We start from the raw sequence: 12,037 nt of genomic DNA, 5'->3' as shown, positions 1-12,037 counted from the left end.
ACCTGCAAGCTTTCCAAACGCTGTCCTTTGGGTTGTTCTGGAGGTTTCCTTATATATGCATGATTGACTAAATCAGTGGCCATTGGTGATTGAACTCAACTCTCCAGCCACTCTCCCCTCCCTCCCTGAAGGTCTGGTGCGTGGGACTGAAAGGTCCAACATTCTGGTCATGTGGTTGGTTCTCCTAGCAACCGGCTCCCAACCACGAGTGCCCTCCGAAAGTCACGTCATTAACATAACAGAAGACACCTTTTATTGCTCTCTTCACTTAGGAAATTCCTAGAATTTTTGGAGCCCTGTGCCCAGAACTGTGAACTAAGACCAAATATATATTTCTTATTGTAAATCACAGTATCACAGCCTGGTTCAGTGTTTTTCAAATTGCAGTTCCTGAGATTCATGACTATGCAGTGAAATCAATAGTCAACATTTTTTATTTTAAAAAAGAAGAGAATAGAAAATATAAAAATGTGCCGCACATAGCATCTGGTATTTGTTAAACTTTTGTTTTATTTACGTGTCTATTCTATGCAGATATGCAACATGCACACACAGGAGTTGTGGTCAAAATGTTGGAAAGCAACTCATCTAGCTGTCATCTGAGGTTCATTCTACTTCTAAAGTTCTAAGGTCAGCTGCAGGGTTACTGAAGAATCTGAAGTAGACAGGCTTTTTAGATGCAGCTTTACTTTTAAAGAATACTGTGAAGTAACTAAAGAAAGCTTTTCTGAGCAGGATCCCTTAGCTTGGTAACTTTAATGACTACAACACAAAATAGAAGCCTTGGTTTCAGTAAGATAATGTGTTAAAATCTCTTCAAAAAACTCATTAAGTAGTTTAAACAAGCCTCCAGGAAAATGTATTTCTATTATTAATTTGCTTAGAAATACTTCTCCTAGTAAACTATGGACCAATTCAGAAAAAATTCTAACAGGATTTCTGATGGGAAAGTTAATATAATAACTCAGGGTTGGGGGACTTTTGTCCTTTCCTTTTCTTGCTGTTTTTACTTTGTGAGTTAAACTGCAAGTTAAGACAGTGGAATCCTTGGCACAGGACTCATGGAATTTGCTTCTTTGCTTGTTACCTGTCTTCCCCTTAAAGACCAGTCCAGAGATCTTGAGGACCATAGAGATCTGTGGTTTTAGTGTGAGAAACTTATCCTTGCAGTGATGATCTTCGTTGGGTTGCTATAAATGCTGGTCTTTCCCCTGCAGTAAATCTCATGTTTTAAGTCATCAGGAATGAATTACAGATAAGCTTAGGTTGTAAAGTTCCTTCCTTTGTTCTTTTTTATATTCTTGCTTCTTTCTATGGATTCACTTAACTTTTAGCTTTTGCTAGAGATATTTGATCAAAGTAAGAACTCCCAATTTTTTGTCTAGAAGGGCACATCCTATTTTCCCCACCTCTACAACTATAGGGAAGTGGTAAGAATAGTAAAACAAACACTGTGTACTTACCACCTAGATTCACCAGTTAATATTTTGTCACTTTTGCTTTGTAATGTGTATACATACATACAGACAGATACATACTTTGTGTGTGCCAAATTGTTGGAAAGTACGAGGCAGGGAGACATGATATTTCACCCCTTAATGTATCAGCGTGCATCTTCTATAAACAGTTTTCCAGTATAAGCATGATACAGTTAAGACCTCCATACATCCAGTGTATAGTTCATATTCGTATTTCTCTAGTTGTCCACAGAAAGTCCTTGATAGCTCGTCTTTCTTCGTAGCAGTTGTTGCCTGATCTGGTACTCACATTCAAGAGTGGCTTTGTGGGCTTCCCTGGTGGCGCAGTGATTGAGAGTCCGCCTGCCGATGCAGGGGACACGGGGTCGTGCCCCGGTCCAGGAAGATCCCACATGCTGCGGAGCGGCTGGGCCCGTGAGCCATGGCCGGCTGAGCCTGTGCGACCGGAGCCTGTGCTCCGCAGCAGGAGAGGCCACAACAGTGAGAGGCCTGCGTACCGCAAAAAAGAAAAAAAAAAAAAAAAGAGTGGCTTTGTTGTGCCGTCTCTTCAGTCTTCCCTCACACCCCCAAGAGACGCTTTATGACTTTGGCATTTTGAAGATTCCAGGCCAGCCTGGTGGACTGCCCTACAACCTGGACTCATCTGATTGTTTTCTGATGTTTAGATTCAGGTTAAGTATTTTTAGTAAAAACACTACCTTGGTGATATTGTGTACCTGGGTGATGCTGTGTATTTCCCAGTTGTATCACATTGTTGGTGAAGCTAGTAACCTGGGATGATACTTTGACATGTGAATAACCTGTTCCCCAACAACATTTTACCCAGTGGTTTTAGTATCTGTTGATGCTGTTAATACATTTGGAGTAATGAAGTGGTAAATTCTAAATTCTTTTTCCTTTTAAATTAATATTCTTCTGTAAAGAAGAGCTTTTCCTGCCTACCTCCCTTCCTCCTTCCCCTCGTTTTCCGTGAGTGAGTGTGTGTGTGGATATAGACTTCTGGATACCTTTTTCCAATGATAGCAGCAACCATTTATTGAGTGTTTATTATTTGCCAGGCACTGCGCTAAGGGTTTTATATGCACAGTCTCATACATTTCCCAGCAGCCTTGGGGAGGTAGATTTTATAACCCTTTCCACATTTTACATGAAGGAACTGAGGTCTGAAGTCGTAAAGTGCCCTGCTCTTGCTCGCAGAGATGGTGAGGACTCCAGACAGCAGCTCTGATGTCACTTCATGATGTTGCATCCCCACATATCATCCAGGATCTCCTTTCTCAGACTCAGCCCAGCCCACACAGACAGGGTCCCTACTAACACGTACCCTCGCGGTCAGAGCAGTGTAGATACCAGCCCCCGGGCCCTTTTCTGTGCTCGCTGCTTTATTTCAGAGTCTGTTGCCTTCTCTTGCCCAGCTCCTGGGTCTGTCGGTCCCTCCCTTACTTGTCCCCTGGAATAATGTCTCCTGATTGGATCAAGGCACACATGTTCAGTGCACCTAGCTTGGCCAGCTGGTTGGAAGAGCCATTTTCTAGTCCTTGGCCTCATGGCGTGTCCCACAGCTCCACCTGTTTTCTTGTGGTACCGTGGACTCCACTCCTGGCAACTGGGTTTAAAATAATGCTGTAATCTACTACAGTCACTGTTCGTTATGATGCTTGAATTGTCTCAGGTTTTGCCAGTGAGGACCCCTTCAGGTTGGCCCATTGTCCTGTTTGTCACACCCTGTTAGTCTAGATAGCTTTCTTGCTTTCTAGCACAAGGTGCAGCAGGCTCACCTTGCTCTTTTTTTTTTTTTTTTTCTTTTTTAAGAAACCAAGATACGGCACTGAGTGTGCTGATTGCTGCTGGGGTGTCATTGCTTCTAAGAATGAAGTGTTTTTTTTTTTTTTGAGGCTTCTGTTGAAAGCACAGTAGAAGTGAAGGGTGGTGGACAAGAAAACCTCTGTTTGGTTTCCAGTTGGAGTTGTGCAGAGTTGCTAGGGATTTGTGTGGATTAAGCTTCTGCACTCACCCTGCTTCCTGCTTGGTCACTGACCAGTCAAGCCTTGGTAATCAAGCAGTTGGGGACATTTGATTAAAAAGAATTTCTCTTTTTGCTGGCAGATAGACATTTCCTATGAACTTGATTCTCTAGTGGTTCTTTTTTCCCTTCTTTCCAAACTTGAAACTGTGAGGAGATAATTCTTTGTTACAGAATCTCCAGTAAAAAGCTATTAACAGAATTGAGGCTGCATCTACTACCTCATTGCTGTGTATTTTAGAACTAATTACTGGCTATTTTTCAAAATTAAATTAATTACCTTAATGGAGTACTTATTTGCCTAAGTTTAAAGTTCACTCCATTTTAAGGTTTATTCTCTTGAATGGTCCATCAAGGGAAAAGAAAAAAAGATTTTTATTTTGTATCCTGGTTTGATATGAGAGTGTTTTCTTTCTTTTCTTTTTCTTTTTCTTCCTTTTTTTTTTTTTTTTAAATAAGGCACCCAAGATAGTAATGGCCTAGGAAGCCCAGTCAGAAGAAATTTTTCAAGATAGGTATCTTTCTCAGGAGGTTTTTTTTTCAGTTATGGTTACATAGAGTGTATTTTATTTTAATGTTTAAGTGGTACTACAGTCTATGCTCTCCTCTTCTTATTTTTTTGGCTTGATTGTTTTCTTTTTTCCTTATAAGGTAAGCATTTTTTAACCTGCTGCTTTGTGATTAGAGTGGTGATTTATCTTAAATTATTTTAATAATAAATCAGTGTTGAACTGGTGTGCTCTTAAGATCCATTTCCTTTCTCTCTGTCTTCAAAAAGCAAGAGGTTTTATGTTTCTTTGGTGATAGGATAAAGTAAACCTTTGCAGGTTAATTGCTGTGTAATTAACACAGACAGGGTGGAGATCAGAGGACAGTAACCTATTGGGAAACATCCACAAGCTTTTGCTGTACTATAGGGAAGTCCATTAGGTTGTGCTACCCCAGCTCCTTAAATAATATCCAGAGAAACCTGAGTCCTTTTCCAGGGAATCTGCTATGAGTTTTCCTCTATTGATGAGAGTCCTTGATAGAGATTCTTTTTAATTTTCAATTCTTGAATGTTATTTGTAATTTGATAAAGGCTTTTTTTTTTTTTTTTGATGGAGTAAAGGATAAAGTCCAGTTTAGCTGTTGGTGACTTACTGTTTTTATGTAAAGAAGATGGTCTCTAATACATTGGTTTTATTGACTAATCGGTAATCATTATCCATTATACCTGTCACTGTGCTGCTAGGATAGCTTCTAAGGAGAAAACTTACAAAGAAATTTAAAAATGACCACTAAATACAGAAAGTGATTTGCTTGATATAAACATTTAAAAACCTACGAAAGTATTTCAGTATATCTGTCTTATATTTTTATCATCTACCTTTTGGTAACTTACTTAATCTCATTTTTACCTGATAGTTTTATATTTTAAACACTTGCTAAAAATTGCTCCTTTCTACAGGGTGCCCTGAGTGTGCTTTTTTGTCTGATATTTTGTACGTATAGTGGATGACTCGTAAAATGGGTTTATGGTCGTCCCCTCTCATTTTTTTCCTCTCTCTCTCCTAAGTTCAAGGCATATTCTGTTTAACGATACTTTTGTAATTTGGATGTTGTTATTCATAAAATCATTGGAAGGGCTTTTATAATTTTGGTATAAAAGCAAGTGAAAAATTAAAACCTCTCAGTGCAGTGTGGCATTCTGGAACAGAAATATGACATTAATGGAAAACAAGAGAAATCTGAATGAAGTCTGTGTTTGATTAATAGTAATGTACAATGTTAATTTTTTAGTTTTGGTAAATTGGGTATGTAAGATTTTTTTTTTTTTTGATAAATTCTATGGGTAGGTAAGACATTTTAACATTAGTGGAAGTTGGGTAAAGGATATATAGGAACTCTCTTTTATTTAGTAGAAATTTAATTTACCAAAAGCTTTAAATATATGGCCATATGACTAAATAGTGGTGAGCCAGGTGCCAGGGGTACAAAGAGTCCTGAGGCTGGTCTCTTCTCTCCAGAATGTCACAATCTTGTTGGCAGGTCAGGGTCTTCTTATCCGTAAAAAGATGAGTAACAGTACCTTTATGAGGCAGCCTGTGCCAGTGAATGATACAGGGAGTCCTGTAAGTAGACACATGGCACGTTTGGAGAGGCCTTTGCAGAACAGGTGAAACATGAGCTGAGCAGGATGGGTGAGTACAACTTAGATAAGTAATGGAGAGGTTGTTCTAAGAGACAGGAGAGGCCATGAATTGAGGGAAAAATACTGGCAGTGATGATGCAGGGTGGGTTCGTACAGTCAAAATGAGCTAATGGAGACTTGCGCTAATCAAAGTACGGGATGATGAGGGTCTGACTAATATGCTGGAATTGAGATTTGACAGGAGCTGGTGATGACGGATATAGGAGCACAGAAGAAAAACAAATGAGTGGTGACTGATAACGTGAGCCAGTGGAAGTTACTTAGGGGGTTTGTGTTAAGCATTTCATTTTCAGGTAGTGCTGAACTGCCAAGTAGACTTGTCTGGCAAGAAGTTAGACCGGAGCTACTGGAGCATGGGAAAGGAGCCAAAGGTTTAGGACTCTACCTCTGGAGTAAACAGGGAGAAGCCAAGAAGGAAATCTGACAGCAGCATTCAGAGAGAGAACTAACGAGAGGCTGTGGCGATCACTGTAGCGTTCCTGAAGCAGGTGGAGGAGAGTTTCATAAGGAGGATATGCTAGCTCTGGCTGAGATATATCAGAAAGACGACTGTGACATCTTGAAAAAATAGCTCTCTGAATCATCATCAGGTTTTTTGAGATTGGTGGGCCTGGAGTCCAGTTTACAGGGGGTTAAGGAGTAAGGTGTGTGTGTGTGTGTGTGTGTGTGTGTGTGTCTGTCTGTCTGTCTACAGGAGGGGGTTGTTAAGAACTGGGGACTGCAAATTAACACTAGTTTTTAAAGAAATTTGGCTCTCCATAGACAAGGACACACACACACACACACACACACACACACACACACACACACACACACACACACACACACACCAGTAGCTGAAGAGGGCAAAAGAGGGTTAATTTAATTAAATTTACCAAACATTTATCAAGTGCCAATTATGTGCCAAGGCACTGTGTTAGGGGCAGTGGAGGACACAAAATGTGATTAAAATATAGTGGTTTTTTTCCCCTCCTGAAAAAGTGCTACCTCAAGTTCTCTTAGTGTTAGGGAGGCAATTCGTCTTAAACACAATGCTAGAGATGCTGGAATTAGGCTTGCAAGCAGAAGAGCAAAATCAGTGACAGAACCACCTAAGGTGGAGGTGGGGGTGGGGAGTTGGAGAATTGATGGAGCAACGAAGGGAGAAGGGAAGAAAAGATGTTGCAGGGGGAGGAGTCTGGTCCTTGGAAGGGAAAGGGATCCTCCTTTAAGAGGGGCACAATGGAGAATAGGAGAAGATTAGTGTTAGAGCTATTTTGAGGTAGAATAGAGTACAAGTAAGGAACCCAGGAAGTCTTCACTATGAATGGCATGTGCTGCAGACTAGGGGTATGCTTTTTGCCTTTGGAAAGTTCTGGATGGACAGGAAAATGAGGCTGTTAGTGCTTATTTTTGGTCCTATGAGACAAAAATAAAAGAAACACCTGGGCCACTGAAAGTTTTGCTTTTGGCTGAGGGTTTTTTTTTCATATCTAATGAAATAGACATATTTTTTAATTGCTCAGATATATGAATGTCTCAGTGCCTGCAGTTAGCTAGGGCGTGTGTCGGATGCAGACTCTCACAGAGCTTAGAGTCTAGGAAAGGTGGTGAGAAGGACATATGCAGACTCTTAATAAATGCTTGCTGATTGAACTCTGATCTGAGATAGAAAGTGGCTATGTGCCCGACCCATGCACATGAAGTATTATGGGATATAGAGGAGAAAGAGAATTGGAGCATTTTTCTGGTTATTTCAGTAGAACAAGGACTTGAAATAAATTTGCCATATATTTAGCTGAAGGCCTTGTTTCTTCATAGACCTGTTTTCTACGTGTTTAGAAACTATTGTGTGCTCGTGTTTTTTGGTCACAACTAAGTAACAGTACATAAAGAATTAATGAACATGATTTTGGCCACTCAAATGAAGGACGACATTATTTTGAACTCCATTTAGGTAGCACGTTGGCAGGACTTTAGGGTGGGCATTGGTTGGTGGAGTGTCTTTATTACTGCTCCAATTTGCCATTTTATGTATGTAAAGTTGTCTTAAAAGTGTTAGTACTATTTTATTGACTGTACTTTAAGTGCATGTACAGTAAGTAGGTGCAGGTCAATTGGAGAGAAGAACTAAGTAGTGCTACCTTTGGACGTTTATTGTCAGACGCAGGAAGAGATACAGAGGGGTAGAGAAGGGAAGTAAAAGTAATTTGGGGAGGAGAAAAAAAAAACTCACGTTTTTCTTTGAAATATTTTTCAAGATGATTCTTACCAGTGAAGGGGAGCAGAACGTGCCACCCCACACATTTTTGAGAAAGCTATTTTGTGCAGTCCTACTTGGAAAGAAAATTATAGAAGAGACTGTTTAGCTATCACAGGATAGGCCTAAAAAGTGATTCTAAAGGTATTAATTAAAATGTAATCACTACAGAAGTTGGTCTGAGAATTTCTCAACACTTGTTCTCACAGAACATTGTTAATCAGGGTATTGGTTGGTGTGGGGCCCCTGTTGAGGGATATATTTAACTGAATACCCTCCGATCACCACCCCTCCCCCTCTCCCCCTCGGAAGAGGCAGCAAGGCCTGCCCACCTCGGTCCCTGGAGCCCAGCTTGCTGCAGCCTCGGCTGAGGTCAAGCACTCCCCTTCCGGCCTCTCGAGGGCTTTCTCCATGTGTTGCCAGTGTGCCGGTAAAAATGACTTTAAACTCTTGTCAGTACAGTTACTGGTGCATGCATCACAGTCCCACTCAGATAAACCTGTCACAACACAGAGGCGGCCGCTGGAGAAGAGTACAAGGGCAGGCCTCTAGCTTTTCATTCGAGCATCACTAAACGTGCACAGAGTGCCCAATTATTTCAGCATTATTGAGCAAGCCTACAGGAGGACCCAAGCCTTGCTACATTAGATTTTCTTTAGTAATTTGCTCAAGTACCGCTGAGGACACTTAAAGGGCTTAAAACGGTGGCTGCAACCAGTTTCCTTTTCTGGGTTGTTAATTCAGGTTTTCTCTTTCAAATTAACTGTCGACGCATGCTGTGCAGTGGTTCTGGGAGAACTGTTTAACACTAATTTTCTCAATTTTCAAGCTTTTTTTCTTCAACATAACTGCTTTAACAGTCACATATATGTTTTGATTAGAGATGTATGATAGTGAGGCTTTATGTTTTGGAGACCAAAATACAGATGCTTTGTTAAATCTAATTTCATCTATTAAAAGTAAATTAGTTTCACTACTTAAAAATTAGGTTATTTACAGTGCGTTGCAAAACCACCAAATCCAAGTAAAAAAGATAGCATTTCTCTATTGTTCATCTCCTTCCCTTTTATATATATATGTAAAGAATAAATCTTTTTTTCATGGGTGCTGGGCTTTCCAGGATCTTTTTGCACCTCTTTCCTCTCCTTTTGTTGTTGGGGGGGGTGTCTCGGATATAGGGAACAAGTTCAATATCTTTGTCTGGTTTCTCACAGCAGCAACAACTCCAGGCCCAGCATTTATCACATGGACATGGTCTGCCAGTGCCTCTGACCCCGCACCCTTCAGGGCTTCAGCCCCCTGCCATTCCGCCCATCGGTAGCAGTGCCGGCCTTCTGGCCCTCTCCAGTGCCCTCGGAGGCCAATCTCACCTTCCAATTAAAGATGAGAAGAAGCACCATGACAATGATCACCAAAGAGGTAAGCAGTTTTCTCGGGATGTCAGTCTGATATTACCTACCTGTTGCTGAGGGTAGGTCTGTATGTCATTGTTTATTCTTGTTTCTGGGTTTCGTTTTAGCAGTGACTAAACAAAGGATTTCCCCTGGAAGGTAAATTAATGATTGGAAGCAGTCTTTTGCCAAATGATACCGTAGTGGTTGGCAAGAGTTAATGTGCTTCCCAAAGGCAAGGGGGGGACGCATTTCCTGGTTATTGCCTCTGATCCCTTGCTACCCCCTAAGTTCCCCAAGTCTAAATCAGTAATGACGTACCACAGTGCCCTGTGTTTGAAACAGTGAGTGGCGTTAATAGCTAATTTAGACCAAATGTATTTTGGGGAAAGATTTACTGATCATTTACTCGTTTGACAGCCTCAGTTATTACTTATAAATCACATATAATGCAGTGAGAATCTTGCAGGTAAGAAAACAATTTCAGTAGTCTTAGTAATTGAGAAAGTACAGCCCAAATTAATGAAATCTGTTGGTTTAACTACCTCTTTCACCCAGTCTGTTTAGAAGCATGAAATGAACTCATTTCTGCCTCTAAGAACAACAGTTGTTTATGTAAAGAATTGATTGTAAGGCCATTTGTGCTCCTTCTAGGTTGGTTTCTTCCCTCCACTAGAATAGATGATGGTGCAGAGACATTTTGATGTGACTTTGTGTTTGTATGGTGTTTATTAGTAGTTTTTGTTAGTTAATGGCAGAAAAACAAATGGAAGTCTCTCCCAGCATTCCTTTGTGGGAATTTACGTAGTACATGGGTGGTTCATTGGTCAAAAGGGTGTGGTTATAATTAAAACCTCATATCTGTTCTTGTTTCAGTGTCATTACCATGAATTATAATCTTGGGTCAATGATTTTTATCACATAAACATAAATTTCCCATCTCTGATGTTGGAAACACTGTACTGTTCATCATTCAGTTATCTTAGTGCTATGGTCCAGAGCTGAGGCATGTCTATAAATACTTCTATAAGTGGAAAAGTCGGAAACGAGTATAAGTAACACAAATATCCAGCTTTGGTTTCTGAAATTGTGTCAAAGGTAAATTGGCGCTTTGTGGATCTGGTCTAGTAATATTAATAATTAACTTTACAGCAAAGTTGACAACTGTGCCATTTACTATTTAGCAGAGATCAAATTTGACAAATGTATGATTTTATGTAAACTAACTGGTACTTTTCTTTTTTTCCTTCTTCTCCCCATTTGCTCTGCCTTTGCTGCTGTTTTGCCTACAGACAGAGATTCCATCAAGGTAGGACTCAAAATTACAGATGAAGGAATGGCTTAAAAGGGGGCTCTCAATGATTTTCATAAATGTAGTAATGGATTCTTTGAGATTTACAGGATGATTTGGTGGGCTGTACCAAATAGTGGTAAACTGCATTTTTATATTGCTTTCAGTTGTGCGTTTGAGATTTTTTAAGATATTGGTCCCATTTCTCTATCAGAATCAGATTTATAGATCAAGATTGAATTATAAGATCTGGCTTGCATTGCTCTTTTTATTATGTCTTTGCCATGTGAAAAAGAATAACTGCTTTTCTTCAGTTAAGCTTTGGCTATAAGATAAATAATAATGGGAAAAAATTGGTTTTTAAGGAAATAAACATTTTGGGAAACAGTTCCATCCTACAAAACTGTTTATCAAAACATTTAAGAGCATTTTTCTTCACCAGAAAGAATTTTTTTTCTTTAATTTAATGACATCTTGGTTTCCAGTATAGCAAGTTATTCTCCTTAGGTTTTGCATTGTCTTATCTACCTTCTCTATCTCTTTATAGAGAAGTTGTAGGGAAAGAGGAAAAGTAGTTAGGGCCTAATGATTTGGATGTGCTTGTGTAATACCATAATGGGGTATGCTAAGGGTGCCTGAATTTATATAGTAAGCAAACAAGAAAAACAGGCTACCACGGCAGAAAATGAGTAAAATATGAAACTGCTTGGTAACTTTTGAGCCAGGCACAATCTAAATATGCTACTGTATTGTGGATAATTGTATTACGCATGCCGTTGTATTTTGTATAGATTAGAAAGCAAGGGCAGTTCTCAAGCATTGGCCAAAGCACAGATGCTGTCAATTCCTTTTCTCGTATTTTACAACAGTTGAATGTTTCGGAGCATAGGCAGTTACATCTCTTGCAGTTTGTTTGTTTGTTTGTTTGTTTGTTTGTTTATTTTTGGTTGCATTGGTTCTTCGTTGCTGCGCATGGACTTTCTCTAGTTGCTGCGAGCGGGGGCTACTCTTCGGTGTGGTGCACGGGCTTCTCATGGCGGTGGCTCCTCTTGTTGCAGAGCACAGGCTCTAGGTGCGCGGGCTTCAGTAGTTGTGGCTCGTGGGCTCTAGAGCACAGGCTTAACAGTTGTGGCACAGGGGCTTAGCTGCTCCGCAGCATGTGGGATCTTCCCGGACCAGGGCTCGAACCCGTGTCCCCTGCATTGGCAGGCGGATTCTTAACCACTGCGCCACCAGGGAAGTCCTCTCTTGCCATTTTTAATGAAGTTATGTACACGGAGACTAAAATCTTCCCCTGAAACCACCTGTGCTGTCACTTTGAATGCCTCTTTATTCCTTGTCCTTTTATAATAAAAGGGAAGTAGGGTTTTTTTTTCCCAAAGTCATTAAATGATGGAAAATAAAATGTATCTATTTTACCC

At 40.2% G+C, this 12,037-nt stretch overlaps 1 protein-coding gene across 10 annotated transcripts in view; it reads left to right on the top strand.

Moving 5' to 3' along the window:
* The window catches only part of TLE4 (TLE family member 4, transcriptional corepressor), a 155,609-nt gene that overhangs the window by 65,867 nt on the left and 77,705 nt on the right, over nucleotides 1-12,037 (top strand). For 6 of the 10 annotated variants that reach the window (XM_027105633.1, XM_027105636.1, XM_027105628.1 and 3 more), the window contains 2 exons: nucleotides 9,149-9,353; nucleotides 10,618-10,634. In XM_027105633.1, the coding sequence (XP_026961434.1) occupies nucleotides 9,149-9,353; nucleotides 10,618-10,634 (222 nt within the window). The remainder of the gene's footprint in view (nucleotides 1-9,148; nucleotides 9,354-10,617; nucleotides 10,635-12,037) is intronic. The other 4 variants (XM_027105634.1, XM_027105629.1, XM_027105635.1 and 1 more) reach the window with 1 other exon arrangement.

This window comes from Aethalodelphis obliquidens, unplaced genomic scaffold (assembly GCF_003676395.1).
Source record: "Aethalodelphis obliquidens isolate GAN/ISIS:26980383/991018 unplaced genomic scaffold, ASM367639v1 scaffold7, whole genome shotgun sequence".
Lineage (NCBI taxonomy): Eukaryota > Metazoa > Chordata > Mammalia > Artiodactyla > Delphinidae > Aethalodelphis > Aethalodelphis obliquidens.
The sequence above is the reverse complement of the archived record's forward strand: the minus strand, read 5'-3'. Positions and strand labels throughout refer to the sequence as shown.